The sequence below is a fragment of the Glycine max genome, chromosome 9, assembly GCF_000004515.6.
Source record: "Glycine max cultivar Williams 82 chromosome 9, Glycine_max_v4.0, whole genome shotgun sequence".
Classification (NCBI taxonomy): Eukaryota; Viridiplantae; Streptophyta; class Magnoliopsida; order Fabales; family Fabaceae; genus Glycine; species Glycine max.
Window position 1 is genome coordinate 48,691,529 of NC_038245.2, and position 20,002 is coordinate 48,711,530.

The following is a 20,002-nucleotide window of genomic DNA, read 5'->3' on the forward strand; positions in this document are numbered from 1 at the left end:
ACTCTATTGACTTTCAATCCATTCTGCCAACAAAAGCCTAAATTGCTCTTTTAAGACGGTGATGTTTGTTGTGCATGCATTTAGGAATCCTGGAGGCTACATATTCACGTGGCTTAGGTGTTTGCTTACACACTTCACAAGTAGAAATTTTTATATTAATATTATTCTAACCAACTCAAAAAAGAAAAATGCCTTACTCGAATTGTACTCACAATATCAAATGAAAATGATTTATATATCGATAAAATAAATAAATTTCTTTGATATTCTGACAAACTCGTGCATATTTTGTTTTAATAATTTTTTATTAAAATTTTATTTTTATTTTAAACTCTTCAATGATACTTTTAGCTTTGAAGTTGGTCATATCAGCAAATTATGGCATGAATTTCACCATTAATAATTTTCCATCATGGAACTCAACTATCATCTATTTTTCCGTGCTTGTATTTTTTCTTCATTCTCCAAACTTGAGAGGTGGTCAACAACTTGATTTTCACAACTTTTCTTATCTATCACCACATCAAATTAAAGTACTCCTTTAACAACAAAACCCATCTTATTAGTCAAAAAAATATTTTGCATATATGATTATGCAGTTGGTGCACTGGGGCCACGTAACTTACTGGTGGGTAGTAATGTTATGTACTGAGCATGGACTTTGTTTTGCGGGCTTTTGCACACCTTGTGCCTAAAATTAGCTCTATTAATATAATGAAATTATTTGCCTATTATAAAAAAAAGTATACACATGAGTAATGATTAGAATCTAATTAAACAAGAGAAAATTAGAGGCCAAGAGAAACTACGCACATATACGTTCATAAAACTAATATTCAGTCATTTGACTCGTTTCTATTTTCTGAAATCAACCCTAGCCTTCTTGATAGTCTTCATTCTTTGTTCTTAACATCATTGCTCTAGATTGGACCACCAATCCTTCAAGTCATTGTGGCAATTCCTCCATTTGGTTATCTTTCTTTTGGACTAGTTGAGACCTTTTGAATTGAACGGCTGCAAAATTGAAGGGAATTTAATTTGCAGTTGTCTTGCAAACAATTCATCGTTCTATATCTATGTCGTGGACGAAATAAATACATTCTTACATGTTTGGATTGGACTTAAGATCCAATTAGTGTACTGGATCATCTCCATCCAAAACGTTGAATTAAAACGGGTCATAAAAGTATCGATTGAGGCCAGCATCCTATGCAAGATTGCAAATGCAAGGGTACTGGAGTAAATTACATTTGTAAACAGTGAAACATATATCAACAATTGGAGTAAAATTAATTACTGTCACTACAGTAGAATATGTGGAAATATTATTTTTGAGAGACCTTGGACATCGTGCTAGGAAATATATCTAATTTCAAACCCTTATAAATATATTTTATGTCACTATAATAGCTGAACAGTGATTACTATGATAAATAAAACAGCTATTAAATGAAGTGTTAGAATGTCTTGTATATGTACAGATGTACTCACCTCCCGTCGAAAGACAGAGCTTAGTACGTAGAGACTAAGAAAGATCCTGCCCTATATATATATATATCTGTGTGTGTGTGTGATTAACCATTCCGATAGGCCAAATACGTAAGCTCAATATATATGCTAAACCAAAGTGTACTATGCTTATATCTGTTAGGAGTGTTTATAAAAAACAAACTCTTTGGTCTACAATTTTTTTTAACAAATAAATTCTGAATTGAACTATGCCGTGTTTTTCAAACCGATTCCGTACCACGGTTCATAACTCTTTTATAATATGAGACATGTCATAAATTGCTTTACATAAAAGTGAGTAATCTATACGTAAAAATGATGCCCATTAATTATGTTGAAACATTAACAGTTATGAGAACAATTGCAGATAGGACATCATTAGAGATAGACATTAAAATTAAAGCTGCATGGCCAACTTGCGCCCACAGATAGACACCTTTTGTCTAATGATCTGTCCAACAAAGTAAGTAAAACTGTTAAGATTGAATGCACACTGCTAACCAAAGTATATTCCAAGTGGATTGAGATTTTTCCAAGATGTTTCAATGGTGGTTAATTGTGATGTTCGACTCGGTTGAATTAAATACCTAGAACGGCAATAGTGACGGAGCTTAAGAAGAAAAATAAATAAATTGGAGGAGTCAAAATAATTAAATTGTAATATATAATTTTGTTAGAAACATCATAATATATTAAATGTAATTATTTTGATATTATTATTTTTTATTGAATATTTTAAACATTTAATGGTGTTATTTAAATATTAATTATTTTCTTAATTAATTAATTTTTGTGACATTAAAATATTTCCCAATACTTTTTTTAAAAAAAAAACTTAGAATCCTTAAGTGCAATAATATAAAATTGTCTATAAAAATAATAATAAGGATAAAGACTAAAAATTACTACCTTCTTTATACACTACTAAAAAAAAGGTTTTTTACGACAGTTAATAAGTGCCTTTAACGACGGTTCTAAACAGTCGTTGTATATAACGTTATTAAAACCAAATTGTTTTTTATGACGGTTATTTTAAAAACCGTCTTTGAAAGTAAGAATCATTCAAAGACGGTTATTAACTAATAACCGTCTTTGAATGCTATGTTTGTGTTGACATTCAAAGACGGTTATTATCTAATAACCGTCTTTGAATGCTATGTCTGCTTTGACATTCAAAGACGGTTATTAGTTAACAACCGTCTTTGAATGTTGTTTCTTCTTTGACATTCAAAGACGGTTATTAGTTAATAACCGCCTTTGAATGTTATGTCTTCTTTGACATTCAAAGATGGTTATTAGTTAATAACCGTCTTTAAATGTTGCTTCTTCTCTGACATTCAAAGACGGTTATTAGTTAATAACCGCCTTTAAATGTTATGTCTTCTTTGTAAGGTCTTTAACTTTCCATGCATGAACAAATTCCATCACTCCATATGAAGTTTCATTTGAAACACATATATAGCGTACCTGATGCAAACAGAATAATTGAATTTCATATTACCATTTGACACAAATGTCATCAAAATTAAACAAAGGAAACAGTAAATCCTACCTTGATTGGACTAGAAGGTTATGGGTTTATGCTGACTACACACACATGCAATAGTTTGTTTTTTATTTACAGACTTGTAATAGGAATATAGGATACGAGACATTTGCCGCATATAACATATAAAAGTAGACAACATAATATTATTTTTAATGTATATAAGTTTGGATGGGATTGGGTGCACGAATACGTCCCATGATGAACTCCATTACAATTGGAACCGTGGCTTCTCATTCTTCAAATTGAATTATTCTATAATAGTTAGATATAAAAATATTTTTTATTCAATAAACTAGCCATTAATAAAAATATATAAATATTTTTGGACAACATAATATTATTTTTAATGTATATAAGTTTGGTTAAAATATTCTTGAATCTATACAAATCTAGCCAAATATGACTTTAGTCTTTAAAAAAAATTTATTGATTTTGTTAAAATATTCTTGAATCTATACAAAACTAACCATCAGATATGTTAGCATGTCTGAGAAAAAGAAAAGCATACTCCGGATACTAAATTTTACATACCATCATTCCCAGATTCTTTAGAAGGGCCAGGACCCACAACCTCTGACACAGCTTCCTGTTCAGGTTCCTTATCTTGCTCAGATCTACAACATGAGAGAATAAAATGGTAATCATACACTGATTCACGCGACTGGTGTAAGCATCAACTGTGTTTGCTAAAAGTTGGTCACAGTCCAGTGACTAATGCCTTTTGTTACTAAAATAAAACCTTACTAAGCATGTTGGAATCTGGAACTACCACCTAGAATTATGTCATTTGACTTCAGAAAAAAACATTATATTTATAACAATGCTTGGCAGGACTTGAATATACCTCTCTGAATTGTTTGCTCATGATATTAACTTTCCCAACATTCAATTATTCTATTTCTTTGAGGAATATTTTAGCATGTATGACCTCTATATTTATGATGGTATAAAATTTATGCACACACACATATATGGCCTCTGAACTTGTTCCCTGTCATTCACTCTTCAACAAATCAATTAGCACTTGCAAAAAGGAAAAAAGAAGAATATATTTATAGGTTAAGCTCTTTAGTTAGAAATTGTTTCAAGGTTTTGAACGTTAACAGAAAAATGGGAACTTGGGGAGGCAATATAACACCTGAATGCACAAATCTGAAATTTCAAACACATTCCAAAAACAATTTAAGGGATAAAAACACAAACCGACAAATTTTACAAAAAAGACAAATTCAAAATACTAAGAACAATAAATGGGATCAAATTCAAAATAATTACAAAAAAAAGGAAGAAGTAAAAAGAATATGGATGCACATAAGTTGCAGCTACATGCATGTTACAATGAGTATACAAAAGACCCGATCCTTGTATAGAATACTCAGGATGGGAAAATTCAAAACCATCAAAATCAGACATCCACCTTATTTTACGGGTTGGCTTTGCTGTTCCTGTAACATTTACAAGCTCTGCCTCTAGCTTTTTTTTCTACAGAAATGGGGAAAAAGGTACTCAAAGATTTGGATATGGAGGATACCATAACAAATCAAAACAACAACAAAAATAGACAACTAATTTAGCTTACCATTGTGTCTCTCATTTTCTCAAACAAAATTGATTTTACACTATCTTTACCAATCCAACGGCAAAGTTCAAGAGTCAACCCTTTAGTTTTGATCTTGATGATCAAAGAGTTCTGGAAGCATCTTCAAAATTCTTTTTGGGGGCACAATTTTTGCTCCAAAATCACTAGCAGCATAAAAACTAATAATTGTATAACATTCATAAAAAAAAGACAAGTATTATATATGTTGCATCAAAGAGATCCCAAACCTTAAAGCTTGAAACATAACATCTATTGCAGGTACCACCGCTTTAGCAACTTTGTTTTTTATCGCTTTCCCCATTCCATCCTAAAATAACCAAAAAGAGAATTCACCATGTAATAAGTATTCTGAATCGGTAATAAAAAAAAATGGAAAACAAGGACAATTGAAATAAAAAATAGTATGCAGGATCAAACCATGAAAGCATATGCAGAAATGGACCCCTAAATATATATTTTTATCAAAAAGGTTTTTCCTATTAATAGTTGACAGTTCTTGCATATAGCAAACCCTTAAGAAAATTAAAAATATATATATAAAATCAAAACACCGTCTAACACTCATTCTTAGGACATGAATAACTGGACAAGTAACCCATGGATGATTGAACCATCCCTCTGTTGTCTTCAAGACTAGGACAACAAATATTTGCCTTTCTAGTTTCTAGGGTCTACAAATAAAAGAAAAAAACCCGAGATAAATCATTCATTCAATCATAAGTGAAAGAAAACATGAAGAATATAATTTCTAAAAATACTATAACTAAAACCCTTCGTGTTAAATATTGTAATCTCAACCAATAATTGGTTGATAGAGGGAGAGTTTTCCATTCCTAGCGGCCCCAAAGAAAGACAAATTTCGAAAGAATCATATAGGCGAACGCAAATTAAAGTTGGTCTCTTCACTACCATTGAAGTTTCAAAAAAAAAAATTCCAAGAATTATATAGCCCAAAGACAAATTATTTTGACCTCCCTAGTTTCAAAAAAAAAAAAAACGGAATAGAAAGTTTAATAGCAAGAATGAGCATTGATTATTGCCAACAAACTAAACAACACAACTATCAATATAACAAAAAACATAACCACTGGCCATATGCACAATTTTTCTAAATTTCTATTTAGAACTATTTCCACTCTCTGAAACTCAGAATTCATCAAAGATTTTTAATTCAGCAAAAAAGATTGAAACTTCAAACCATTATTTGAAGGGGGAGGCTTATGCTCGAGAGCGCTTCGAGCCTTGTTCTCTCCGGACTCGAGGGCACGCTCCAGAGCAACAAATGCGGTGACGGAGGAGTGAGGGCGATGCACGGAGCGCTTTATCACTGACGGGAACTACGACATCTGAACGTCGTGGTCGGAGAGGACCTCCGTCTCCACGTGAGGTTGCGAATTACGGTGGTTGTGGTGCGTTTGGTCCTCCGAATCGTACTTCTGGTGGCGCCGTTGGGGTTTTCGTCGTCGTCGTCGTCGTCCTCCTCCTCCTCCTCCTCCTCGTGCTTCTGGTGACGCCGGCTGATTTGCGAATCTCTCTTGCGCTTCCTCCATCTGGTTTGGTTCTCTGCCAAAAAAAAAAGCAACGAAAAGAGAAATTGAGAGAATAGTTGTGATGAGAGGAGGAATTGCAGGAATTGGAAGCGTAGGGTTGGCATTGGGGGAGTGAGGGTTTTAGAGAGGAATAAAAACCTGAAGGAGAGGCTGGCATGGCAAGAGGAGAGGGGTGGGTTTAAGGGAGAGAGAGAGATATTCGAAAGTGAAAATAATTCAATATAAATGGTAATTCTTCAAAGACGGGTGGTTATAATAACCGTAGTAGTCTCTACATCAACAAAGACGGTCCTTATAAAACCGCCTTTGTAACATACTCATCAAAGGCGATTTTATAAAAACCGTCGTAAACAACTTTATATATTTGGCATTAATTTCAAAAATGCCACCGCGTCATATACTACATCGGTTATTTAAGAACCGATGTAGATAGCGCGATGTGGAAGCCTACTTTTGTAGTAGTGATACCTTTTTTATCGATGAATAAAAACATTGCAAATTCAAATCCCCTATATTTTTTTATAACTTAAAATATTTAGTAATCAAAAGGAATAAATAGCTTTAAAGAATACTTAGAAAATATATATTATTAGTTTTGAATATATGAAAATTACCTATTAAGAAAAAAAATGCAGCTTTTATCCTTTCAGTAAACGATAAGAGCCCACAAGTTCTATTTTTATGGCAAAGGAAAAAAAAAAGCCTATGCTGGGGTATAAACATTTTAAGGCAAATGCTAACTAAGCTCCAAAGAACACCGATTAAGAAAGTAAAGGGGAATTTTTTTTGGATTGGATAAAAATGCATTCTTATTTATAAGAATACATTTTTTATGTGATTTAACTTTTTTTCATTTTTGATTTTATAATTTTTTTTAATTTTAATTCTTGTAAAATATGTTTGTTTATTTTATTTTTTATCTTTAAAGTGTTTTAGATAATATTTAAAACAATGAAAAATATTATGTAAAATACATTAAGGATGAAAAATAAAACAAATATATTTTATAAAAATTAAAACGAAAAAAATAGGAATGAAAATGAAAAAAATGTTAAATTGTAGAAAATAAACTGGATTTAAGCCTTTTTAATTAATGCCTCTTCATAAGATTTTTAATAAAACTTTTTTTTTTAATTTTTTAACTAATATCCTAAGAAAGTAATGCGTATGAGTACTCCTGAGAAAGGAAAAACCGGAGAAAAACTCCCAAGGAACTTAATTTGGGAAGAATTGATGATAAGTTGCATGATGATTTAGAATTTGCATTGCTTCAATTTGGTTATGTAGGTAGCATGCATACTTGCATGGGAATTTCTTTATCATTCTGTCTTCTCGTGAAAATTGTGATCAGATGTAGCATATAATGTATATCTAATATCTATCTCCACTCGTGTCAACTCCTGTTAAAAAGCAATTTAAATAAAGGCACTAGGTATATATGTTTCTGAATAAATAGCAAAGATCAATTTAATTAGTCTGTCATCTAACTTTGCCATGCTTCTGTTCCATGGACCTGAGGTCCTTGACTAATTAATGAGCATTATATAGATGACCTCAAGAGCCAAATATATCTTGTATATTTTATAGTACGTGGCTCCAAATATTATACCCTCGTGTTTGCACACATTGAATTAATGTTCAATGGACATCAGCTTCATCCAAGTAAGATAGGTCTGATTGTCTAATCATTCCACAACCAGCGTCTCAATAAGTTTTTCTTTTAAGAATGTTTGTTTTCAATTGCACAAAAACAGACCCTTAAATTCATGATGAGCTTGGTTTTCCTTGAATCTCTGTACCCTGAGGAGGTAGATGAGGCACATGGCTTTCTTGCGTTAGGTCAAATGCAAGGCCAAGGACCACTCTATAATTTCTTCCCATTCAATAGGGGCAATAACACAATTGTCATTAGTCTGTTGAACACTGCAACAACAACATACAACCCAGTACAGAAAACTATTATTTCGTACATAAGTTGCTATCCATATATCTTGTCTCTGAAGTTTTAATTTTCTTTTGATCATGGGAATGGTTTTCCAAGATACCTTTCTCACTACATATTTGGATCAGGTTGTAGAGTAGAAAATAACCAACAAAGAACTTGTGAATCCTAGATGGATTCATCATATCCTACTCTACAAGTGTTAACACCCAATATTACACCCATTTTTTTTCTTTAATTTTTATTATTTTAATTACACTTATTTTAGTTAATTACTATTTTTTTTACTTCATCTTTGTTCTTATTTCACTATAAATTTTATAATGCAAAAATCATAAAAAAAAAGAAGATTACTTTTTTTAATGTAATAAGAATATACTAATCATGCATATTGATATAAAAGGAATTTACGTTGTGATTCAATTAAATATTATATTATACGATTAATTTATTTATTTTTATAATAATTAACTTAAAATTCATATTTCTTAAAAAAAACCTAAAAAACCATCTTAAAGATGATTTCTAATTGATTGACAATTAGAAGTTTTTTAAACTAATAATACATGACAATTAACTTTTATTTCTTTTAAAAAAAGAAAATTTGAAAAAAAAATAGCATGACCCAGTAGACCATAACTCATCTTTTCAAATAGCCCATAAGCCTTTAACCTATTCAAGGCAATTGGTTCCTGCTGCATCCCAGTTCTTGCTTGATACACCCCCAAATGTTTTAAAATTCCCATATTATCCTTATCTTATTCCACAATACCTATTTCATAATAACTTATCCTATTTTAGAATACCTATTCTAGAATAAGACAAGATATTTCAAAATACCTATTTCAGATAATATAAATCATATATTGAAATAGGTTTCCATATTATATATCCTATTATGGAATACCTATTCTAGATACCCTTTTTCATGACAACTGTATAAATACATGCACCGCTTCTTTAGTTCTTTGTATATCATTGCAATTGCAATCTCACATGGGTGTTTTTCACGTCTAGTTGGTTCGGTGGTGTTGGGTGGTTGCAGTGGTGGCTTGTGGTTCTTGCATTGGGAGTGGGGTGCTGGTGAGGGGTATTTTGGTCTTTTCAGGTCTTTTTGTGGTGCAGGAAGCAGAAAAGGTGTGTAGGAAAGAACTCCCCCTATTCAAGTCTCATAACTCCCGGTATAGTATAACCCATGAGCCACACTACTTTGATCTAGCCCAATAGCCCATGATTCGTATTTTCTTTTGGAACAAGAGAGATCCTAACCTCCCTCACTCAATTTCTCAGCCGATCATCAAACGCAACATTGGCCTCAGTCTTTTCATTGCTTTAACAACTTATTAAATTCTTTTTTGAAAAAGCTTGTTTTGCAATTGTTTTATTTTTATCACTTGATGTTTTGCAAAATCTTTTTCTCAAACCAACCCATAAAATAATTTTTTTGTTTCCTTAGTTGCATGTGTAACTGTTCTAATTTCATAACCCTTTCATTCATCTTTTGTTTTCTATGTCTCAATTAGTTGTGATCTTATGCTACCTTCATTTATTTTCTTTCTCTTTTATTTTTTCCATATCTTTCCGTCTAATGAAGATCATGTAGTTCTTAATTATATGGTTAAGGAACCAAAAGAAGACCATGCTCAAGCTCAACTTGTTAATCCATATTTATGTGATCAACTTGCAAGAAACTTTAGCCTATTGCTAAAGACACTCACACTCAACTCATCGAGCTTAAAGATAACTTTCATTTCTTCTTATTAGTTAGGACTAGTTTTAGACATTATTTTCTTTTTCAAAGGTGATGATGTATGGTGCCTTCTAGATGATGTCAATCAAGGAAGAGAAATAAAAATGATACATTATTGCATACTACACTATTAATTTTTTGACTGCTATTGCATACTATTAATGTAAACATTATATCGTTTTTTATGACTAGTATAAGTTTGATGTTATTATAGTTTCAAATTTTGAATTGTTCAAATAAAATATTTTTATATATGCTTAAATATGTTTTTGGTACTTAAAACATTTATAAATTTCGCATTTGACTTCTAATATATTTTTTTTTTACATTTAGTGCTTGAATTTTTTATTTTTTATTTGGTCCCTGGCATTACATTGATTCTCTTGACTTGAGATGTCACCATCTAATGAAAACATACAGACAGTTTTGATAGAAATAAATAAATTAGGTACCAATAGAAAAATCTAAAAAGTATTTTTAGAACTACTTAAAAGAGCCAAATACAATGACGCAGATAAAATACAAAATAATTTTTTAGGAACAAAAATGTAAAATCTATTAAAATTTTCAGAAATACAAAATATATTTAAGTCTTTTATATATATGTTCCGATATGATGGTTTGGACTGCTATGTTGTGATAATCTACTTTATATACATAAATTTAAAGATTATTGCATAAAGCAATAGTTTATGATTGAAAAATATCATAACATGTCTAAAAAGAAAAAAATCATATTTTTTATGTTAAAATAATATTATGTCATAGGTTTCACCAAGGATAATTAAGTTGGATATTAATTTTAAGAAAAGATCATATTCTTTAATCATATTGATCAATAAAAATTACCAATATAATATAAAGTGTCGTCAAGTAATAAATCATTTTTTTCATAAGGACTATGTATTTGATAAAGTAATTATTGTTAATCAAATAAACTTAAAATGAGAATTGAAAATTAAAATGAAAATTAAGTTGGGAAATTGGAAGTAATTGTTATTGTTAATTAAAGTCATTTAATGTTTGAAATCAATCACGGACTAAAATTACATGTTTTTTAAAAGTAAAAAAAATAAAATATCTTGATTAAAATATTAAGAGATTAAATCATAAATTTTTAAGAAAATAAAAGTACTAAAATTGAATTTTAGCCTAAACTTTGTACAACACTCTTAAGAATTAGACATGGCCTTAAATTGTGGAGACAAACCTTTGTGTGTGCCTTCTATCTATTATCCTTTTGCCTATTTTTGCTAAGCAGAAACGTGATTAAATTGTGATTTTTTTAAAGTTATTTTTTTTTTTCATTTCAACAGTTTATTGTATCGTCTTATTGTTAAGATAATACCTCTTTTTGCCTGTCTAAGGAAGTTAGGATGAATAATCTTGAAACATCTTCTCATCTATGATGCTAAAATTAAAATAAATTATTTTTAAAAAATATAATGACCTTCCAAAGAAATTGTTGTCAACTAAATTTGTTTGCTTTTGAACCTTGTCCTTTTCTTTATTGTCTTAAAATGCCGCATGATTCATGTAAAAACACGTTAATTCGGTAATTCCCCCCAAATATTCCGTTTATACCTCATCGTTGTCTGAGGATCCCTTTTCCGTTATTAAATCCAAAATCATGGGCAATTAGTAACTTCAAATTACCGAACACCAACTTTCGTGTCAAAACAAGAAGATCATAACCGTTCAAATTCCATCAATGACCGATCAACGGTCCGCATCTTACGTTTGACTCAGGTACAAACTTTGAAGCTGGAATGATTGGAATTGATGGAAGTTTGACCATAGAAAATTGAGAAACTCATTAATTAATTGTTAAAAAAAAACTGAAAATTCCACCTGTCACCCAATTTTAAGAAATGGGGTTCATAAGATCTGTGTTGTCTGGCTCCATTTTGCTTGTTGGTTTTGTATTTGCAGGAAGCTGTGGTAAGAGAAGAGAGAGAAGGGTTAGGTTTTTCTTTCTCTCTCTTTCTCTTTGTGTTTTTGTCTTCTGTTTTTGACACAAAAAAAAAAAAAACAAAACTTTGGTGGGATTTGAGGGTATTTAGGTTGTGGATTGAGTTGGATTGTTGGGGTTGGAAGAATCCATAGCCATGAATGTGATGCGAAGGTTGAAAAGCATTGCTTCTGGGAGGACTTCCATTTCATCAGATCCTGTAAGCTTAACATCTCTTATTTATTTTCCCAATCAAAATTTTAATTTTTGGACAAAGTTTCATTTTTTTTTTCATTTGGTTGTTGGGAAAATGGACACGCCAACGTTGATCATGGAGTGAACATGTTCGTTGTTTTAGATTATTGGGAAATGTGGAATGATGCTTTTGTTAGACATAAGATTTTCTTTATTTTTTTTAATATGGTTATGAATTTGTTTTAGCACCCTTTGTTGATGTCATTTATTTCAAATGTGAATGATTTACCTTTTGTCTAGGTGATTGTGATTTTGATCATTATTTTTTTTTTATTTTATTTTGAATTTCAGATATAGCTTTATTTGATTTGAAAAGGTTTATAATCTGACTATTTGTGTTCTGCTTTTCAAAATGTGTCATTTTTTTTTTGCACTTCTTGGGATTCACCTGATTGTCTAAGGTAATGAGGGCACAAGCTTTGTGTGAGATTGACATGATTGTAAGAGATTTTTGTTGGTCATTGTCAGAGTACTTTTAATTTAATTCAAACCATTTCTTTTCAGGGAGGGGATTGTACCACAAAAAGAGCAAAGTTTGATCAAGACACCGAAGGAAAGGTCAATGAGGAAACATATCCTAATGAGAGGTGCGGAAAAGATCAGGAACACCATGTAGATTCCAATGTTCCTTCAGTGCCTAGAACTGAGAAGTCAGGTTATGATCAGCTTCCAAAAGAATTAAATGAAATGAAGATTGGAGATGACAAAGGCAAAAACAACAATGAGAAGGTATATATTGTGATTCATTTTCTTGTTTTCTTTTGATGTTTGTGTTAGTCGTCACCGTGATACTTCTATATATGTAAAATCATTTATGTATCCATTGCAAAGTAGCATACTAGTTAGTTTTTGTAAAGCTGTTTTTTTTCTTCTTAAATGCAATCACTGAGTATGGTAAATGATTTTCTTTGTGCAGGATATGGAAGCAACTATTGTGAGTGGTAATGGAACAGAAACCGGTGAAATTATTACAACTGCTATTGGAGGTCGAGACGGACAACCAAAGCGGGTATTGATCCCATGAGTTCCTTTATTCCTCTGTTACTTCCCCTTTTGTAAATTTTATTTCATGGAATTAGATTCTGAAAACCCCTTTTCTTAAATTCAGTATTTATGTATTACACTACTTGGTATATGTTATTATAAGGTGATATCACCTGTATTAATGGTTTAGCATGAAATATTTTTTTTACATAGTTACTTGTATTAATGGGTTGCTATGAAATATTTTTGCATATATAACTTGATTTTTGCCTGGCTCAGACAATCTCATACATAGCAGAACGTGTGGTTGGCACTGGTTCTTTTGGTGTTGTTTATCAGGTATTGATATTTATTTTGCAGTATTTCTTTACTCGTAGGAATTGATCCTTTGCTTCACTGTTCTATGGGTTTATCTAGTTACTTTCTTTGCTTATCCACTTCGCTTTGAATTTACTGTAGGCTAAGTGCCTTGAAACTGGTGAAGCAGTTGCAATAAAAAAAGTGTTGCAAGACAAGAGATATAAGAATAGGGAACTGCAGGTTATGCGAATGCTTGACCATACTAATGTTCTCAGACTAAAACACTGTTTCTATTCAACTGCTGAGAAAGATGATTTGTACCTTAACCTAGTTTTGGAGTATGTACCTGAAACTGTCTACAGAGTTTCAAAGCACTATGTCAGAATGCACCAACATATGCCTATCATTAATGTGCAACTGTATACATACCAGGTAATCTAGAAATTTTAAATTGATTGACCTTTTTTTTTTTAATTTTTTGGTTAAGTTTCTCTGATCATGCTTATAGTATTCGGTTATTTACTTTGAGCTTATTACTTTTGTGCTGTTATTGATTGATCTTGCCAACACTCTCATAGATATGTCGGGGTTTAAATTATTTGCATCATGTGATTGGAGTCTGCCATCGGGACATCAAACCCCAGAATCTATTGGTAAGAATTTATTTTTCTTAAAATTTCCTTGTTTGTGAACCATATTTTATTTATTTCTTGCAATCACGGGAAATGATTATTCCCAGTTTGATGCTTAATACCATTAATTAAATCAATTGATCAATATGAAATATGCATGGTAAACCTCATTTAAATCTTGCCTGGCGGCAGACGCTTGTAAGTTATAAATCTACCATGTTATTGCTTGGAAGAATTAATAGCTAGACAGTCAACTGTGCCACATTCTGTTTATTTTGTTATTCTCTATGGAAGGATTTACCAGATCTTGCTGTTTAATGTATGGTCTGTGAGTGATTGGTTCTGCTCATTGTAGATTTTAATAAATTTTTATAATGATTATTTTGACATAGTATATATTGCTTGGAATCCTTCTTTATAATACCAAAGTGTTTTGATCTGACGTGATTGCATGTCACAGGTTAATCCCCAGACTCATCAGTTAAAAGTATGTGATTTTGGGAGTGCAAAGATGTTGGTAAGTTTATTTTCGTTTTTCCTTATCAATTTGAAAGTTGTACAATAGTTTGTGCCTGAGCTTGTGATATTATTGTGCTATAGGTGCCTGGCGAACCCAACATATCGTATATATGCTCGCGGTATTATAGAGCTCCAGAACTTATATTTGGTGCAACAGAATACACAACTGCTATTGATATTTGGTCTGCTGGTTGTGTGTTGGCTGAGCTTCTTCTAGGACATGTGAGAATTTATATTATTTCTGTCTCTCCATCTCATATGTAGAGGGAATTTCTATTTCTTTTGTAAAAATTGAATTTCCTTTAAGTTCACACCGAAAGTTCTTAATTGTTTCTTCATTCTTGGGTGATATTTCCTATTTAATACTGCTCTGTAGTTTTTTGGTGGGTACTCGTTTATGTGAAAATGTTCTCTTGTGGCTTTTCTTTCTTTAGTAATCAAGTACTGCAAGAAGTAACATGCAGTGACTATAATGCCAGTTGTCCAATGTATTTTTCTTATAAGATAATTCCTTCCTGGAAGCCACTAATTAGCTCTTATTGAATAAATGACACATTTTTAGATTAATGCTTATCTATGACTATGTTGTGCTATTTGCAGCCAATGTTTCCCGGAGAGAGTGGGGTTGATCAATTGGTAGAGATCATTAAGGTAAAGTTTATTGTGTTCTTTATCCTTGTGCTTTATAAGGTTCTTGAAAGTTGCATCCTGTTGGTTTTGGATCATTGAATCTGAGTGTAATTATGTCCACTATAGATCTTGGGAACACCAACCAGAGAAGAAATAAAGTGCATGAATCCAAATTACACCGAATTTAAGTTTCCTCAGATAAAAGCACACCCATGGCATAAGGTTAGCAATTCTTTACTCCCCATTTGTTCCCGGAGTATATTCAATTTGTAATTGATAAATAGTTCCAGTCAGAGATCTGATTGATTATTTATATCAGGTTTTTCACAAGAAGATGCCTTCAGAAGCAGTGGATCTAGTGTCAAGGATGCTTCAGTATTCACCGAATCTACGATGCACTGCTGTAAGTTTTAATTTTCTTCTAGAAATGTCACCTTTTGTAGCTTAATTATATATGCAGTCACACTAATGAAGATTTATATGTTGAAAAAATTATACTTAGCTTTATCCATGTTTTACATAGTTTCATATTATAGAAGTTAGGAAGATATTCAATTTTCTTTGGTTATTCTGTTGTGCTAATGATTATTTTCTGTTGCAGTTGGAAGCATGTGCACACCCTTTCTTTGATGATCTGCGAGAACCAAATGCATGCTTGCCAAATGGGCGACCATTGCCTCCATTGTTCAACTTCACTGCTCAAGGTAAGTTGGTGACAAGCTTACCATTATCTGTTAAATTAAATCATTTACCATTACTTAATTTGAAAAAACAATGCAGAACTGGCGGATGCACCCGATGAGTTGCGTAGGCGTCTCATTCCTGAGCATGCAAGAAGTTGAATTCATTCTTGAGCTTTGTACATGGGTTTTTGGATGAATAGATAACCACACCAGCAATGCTACCATCCCTAACAGTCTAGGTCTCTGTAGTCCACCTTGCACAATCATTGACTATACAGCTCATAGGAACCTTAAAACCATGTAGCTTATTTATCAAGGACCCACACGCCACAATCCCGTGGATGAAGTAGTACTGCCTGGTGATGGGGTTGTAACCATTTTTTAAGTAGTTTGTGATTGATGCATGCCTCATTTGTAAAAGATAATGAGTTCTTGCAATTCTTTGCTCATGTTTCATATAGTTCAAGCTGCTTGTTTCTTAAAGTGGACTATGTGAAATCATCAGATGAGTAGGCATCTTTTTTTTGACCCCTTTTTATTTTGTTTTTGTTACTTTTGTAACAATGAAGTCCTTTCTTCTTTGTTGCTGTGTTTGGGTAAACACGAGCTTATTATATAAGTTTTCATGGATAAGTTATTTGTATAATCAAAGATAAAACAAAGTTAAACTATTTTCACGTAAGTTATTTTCATAAGCTATCCTAAACAGCTTATTTAAAGCCCGGCAAAAATATAAAGCTTATTTAAATAAGCTAAAAATAACTTAAAAAGATCACAAGTTATTTTCAATTCCTTTTCAAAACATTTATATTTATATTATAAGATAAATCTAGAAAAGTGGTAAATAAGTTCTTTCAGATACATCTGAATATGAAGTACGCTGATCATACGAAATATCTAAAATAAACAAGGACAAATTTCTTCCATTTAAGCACAGAGGATTAACCATTCTCTAGTAGAAACTAATTTTTTGGTATCTAAAGAGAGAAATTACTTTCCCTTAGTCCAAAACATATATTGTTATGATTTATACCGTTTTAGTTGTAGGTAGCAGCCACAAACTGGATAAAAATAAATTAATTTCAGAAAGTTATCTCTGAATAAAGAAATGAATATTCTCATTGGATAGAGGAACGCATTTTGTCAATTTGTCTTATATTTATTGGCTAGATTCTTCACTGATGCAAATATTTAATGAAACAAACTATTAGTCGTGGAAGATATTGCCGTTCATCATTTTGCAGCCCATACAGAGACATTAAATTAGAAAAATAAAAATGTCTATCTTTTGTACAACTTGCTTCAAATTTTAATTAATAAAAACTAGTTTTGCTTCCTCTGTCTCAAAATCCATGTCTGTATACATTAAGCTCTTAATATCCTAGAACAAGGTTTATTTCTTCATCTATATGTTCGAACTTCAAACATCATAAAAATGAATTTAACCTTGATGATAGTACAACAGAAACAAAGCAAATTTTTTGTCACTGTCCTATAAGCTTGAAACTATCATGTATCAATTCTCCTTGAATCTGTATGAAAGACAAGTATTAAGATTAAAATGAAATCCTAGCAGTAATCCCCACATGAACATTCTCCTTCCTTAAAATGATGAAAACAAGTAGAATCCCTCAATATGATATGATGAGTGAAAACTCCTGATATATATATTTCATGACAGAATGACAATCTCCGCAAACTCTAAGATTCTTAAATATCCGAATTGGTGCACCTGGTGGAGAAGCAAGTAATCCAAAAGCAACAGCCAGTTTCTCACTGTGATAAGCAAGACCAGCCTCCTTTCCGTCTCTATCCATCTCATGCAATGAAAAATTCATATATGGAACATAACCAGCTTCCTTAATTCTTCTTATAATTTCATCAATCTTGGAATAAATCTCAGCTTCCCTTGGATGTCCTCTATCTTCATAAATGAATGTATGCACTGCAGAATACATGTTAGACAACATAACATATGTAAGGCATAGCATTCATGGGTTCCAACTCAAAAAGATTTGTAGCTGCCCACTGTCCCAATTCTAAGTTACCATGCACTCTACATGCACCAAGGAGTGCCTTCCATACAGTTGCATCAGACTTTTTTTTTTTTTAAGCAAAAGAGTCATGCAACGCATAAAAGAAAAAAAAGAAGAGTACAAAGCAACAACCAAGAGAGGAATTAATCCTCAAACAAAGTTTCAATGAAATTTATAACTGGGTAAACTGATGCAAAGATTCATCGCACGAATCTTGGACACGGCATCTCTCACCCAACTCAATCCGACTAAATTTAATTGGAATGTATTGAGAATTAGACTAAATTCAACTCAATTCAAATCAGTTACACTCCTAATTATTAAAGTGTGGGTTATACTATCTTAAATGCATTTAACCCATTTAATAAAATTTGTAGAGTTATTGGATTGGAGAGGTAAGATTCTTAAATTATAAAAAGTAGATATAGATAATATGTAGATGTGAGATCCATTTAAGAACCTCAAAGTGAGTTGTTGGATTATAGATGTTGTAATGTAACATGTTATTTTTTGTTTTAATGCGACAATATCATGTTATTAAAAAATATATAAGTAAAATGAAATTAATGAAATTTACATATGAATCTTAGTCTAATTATTTTGTACATTCATTTCTATGAAAAATTTCAAAATGTATGCCAAAACAATAGCGTTAAACAATGTACTGTGGTTGAACTTTTCAACATTTGTTAGTCGGTTAATCTCTTGTTTCTTTGACTTCCTTTCATTTAAATAAATAAAAAAAGTGACCCTAGTATTTGCAGAACAGGAAGTCTTAAAAATACTCAGTTTAATTTAATTAATAAAGCATTTACTTGTAATAAGCAAGTGAATTTTACTTGCAATGAAAATACTACTAACTTTTTTTTATCTGCCTTTATTATATCATTAATTTTATTTTATGAATTATTTTCTTCTTATTTCTTAATTTAATTATAAAAACAAAATACAACCCATTTTCTTATCTCATTGATAAAAAAATACCCACGTCAATAAAAGTTGATTTGAGTTGGTAAAAACAAAAACTCATTTCCCACAATGACGGCGCTTAATTCATCTTGCCAATTCATACCTCAACTCATCTAAATTCTTTTTAATTAAAAAAATGAACAAGTCAAATATGTTATGAAGGATTATTCTGTAAAAACACACAAGTGATAAAAAATAAAAGTTGATCAAGTTAAGAATTTTCAATTGAATTATTGAACCACGTTATCACATACGTACTAACAGATAAAAAATAGCTCTGTTCAAGACAGCTCTACAAAACTGGCTCGCAGCATTGAAAAGTCCACGCTCCACGTTAGTTCTCTCTGTCTTTGTGTCCCTTAAATGTTAAATTAAATCCAACCTCAAAAATATCGAATTCGAAGTTTAAGATTCCTATTATAAACCTCATGCATACAATCAAGCAACAAAATACCAAGTTTTACATTCCTCGTTCCCAAATAATCCATTTCCAGGTCATTGAATTGAGCTCATATGCGTAGGAAAGGTTTTTGAATTTCTTAACAACCAATAATTATTTATTGAAAGTTTTGATTATAAATCTCTTGAGATTTTTATTAAGAATTCAAAGTTATTTTATAAAGATTAATATTCAGTGCTATATTATTTTTTGTAAAGATTTTTAGATGTTAAGTAGTACTAGTAGTTATCACAAAAACAAATTACTCTCAACGGATTCCATGTCAAAATCCAGAAATCCCAAAAATGCAGAAAATCCCAATCGAACCCTTTTTTTTCTTGATTTTTTTTTGGCTTTCATTGAATTACACTGTTTCAATTGAAAAATATATAAAAACTGAAATATGAAATAAACTATAGCAGTTTTTGTTCTTTATTTAGCCTCATCTAAATTCTCTGAATTTATTTATTGGGTAAAATGGGCTTTAGTTTTTTAACTATTGGTCAAAAGTAGACTTTTTTGTAGTATTAGAATTTTATGTTAATAATTTATGTAATAAAATTTTCATTAAATAACAACATGGATTATTCATATAGAAAATAAAAAAAATCATTAATTTTCAAATCTAAAAATTAATATGAAATTTGACCAAAATTGAGCCAGAAAAACACATTCTTAATTTCTTACCTTATTTATTTCATGTA

At 31.1% G+C, this 20,002-nt stretch overlaps 1 protein-coding gene and 1 long non-coding RNA gene across 2 annotated transcripts; one reads left to right on the forward strand and one right to left on the reverse strand.

Moving 5' to 3' along the window:
- Positions 1 to 3,589: 3,589 nt before the first annotated feature.
- Positions 3,590 to 4,719, reverse strand: LOC102666121 (uncharacterized). The gene is made up of 3 exons (XR_416150.4): positions 4,638 to 4,719; positions 4,476 to 4,540; positions 3,590 to 3,672 (listed from the first exon to the last, which is right to left on the reverse strand). It is a non-coding gene; the product is annotated as an uncharacterized lncRNA (long non-coding RNA).
- A 7,071-nt stretch (positions 4,720 to 11,790) lies between these two features.
- LOC100784150 (shaggy-related protein kinase theta) lies at positions 11,791 to 16,382 on the forward strand. The gene is made up of 13 exons (XM_003534549.5): positions 11,791 to 12,071; positions 12,611 to 12,835; positions 13,023 to 13,115; positions 13,370 to 13,429; positions 13,550 to 13,822; positions 13,969 to 14,043; positions 14,483 to 14,539; positions 14,623 to 14,763; positions 15,142 to 15,192; positions 15,298 to 15,393; positions 15,491 to 15,574; positions 15,773 to 15,875; positions 15,952 to 16,382. The coding sequence occupies exons 1-13, from the start codon at positions 12,009 to 12,011 to the stop codon at positions 16,011 to 16,013; spliced, it is 1,383 nt and encodes a 460-aa protein (XP_003534597.1). The 5' UTR covers positions 11,791 to 12,008; the 3' UTR covers positions 16,014 to 16,382.
- The last annotated feature ends 3,620 nt before the right edge of the window (positions 16,383 to 20,002 follow it).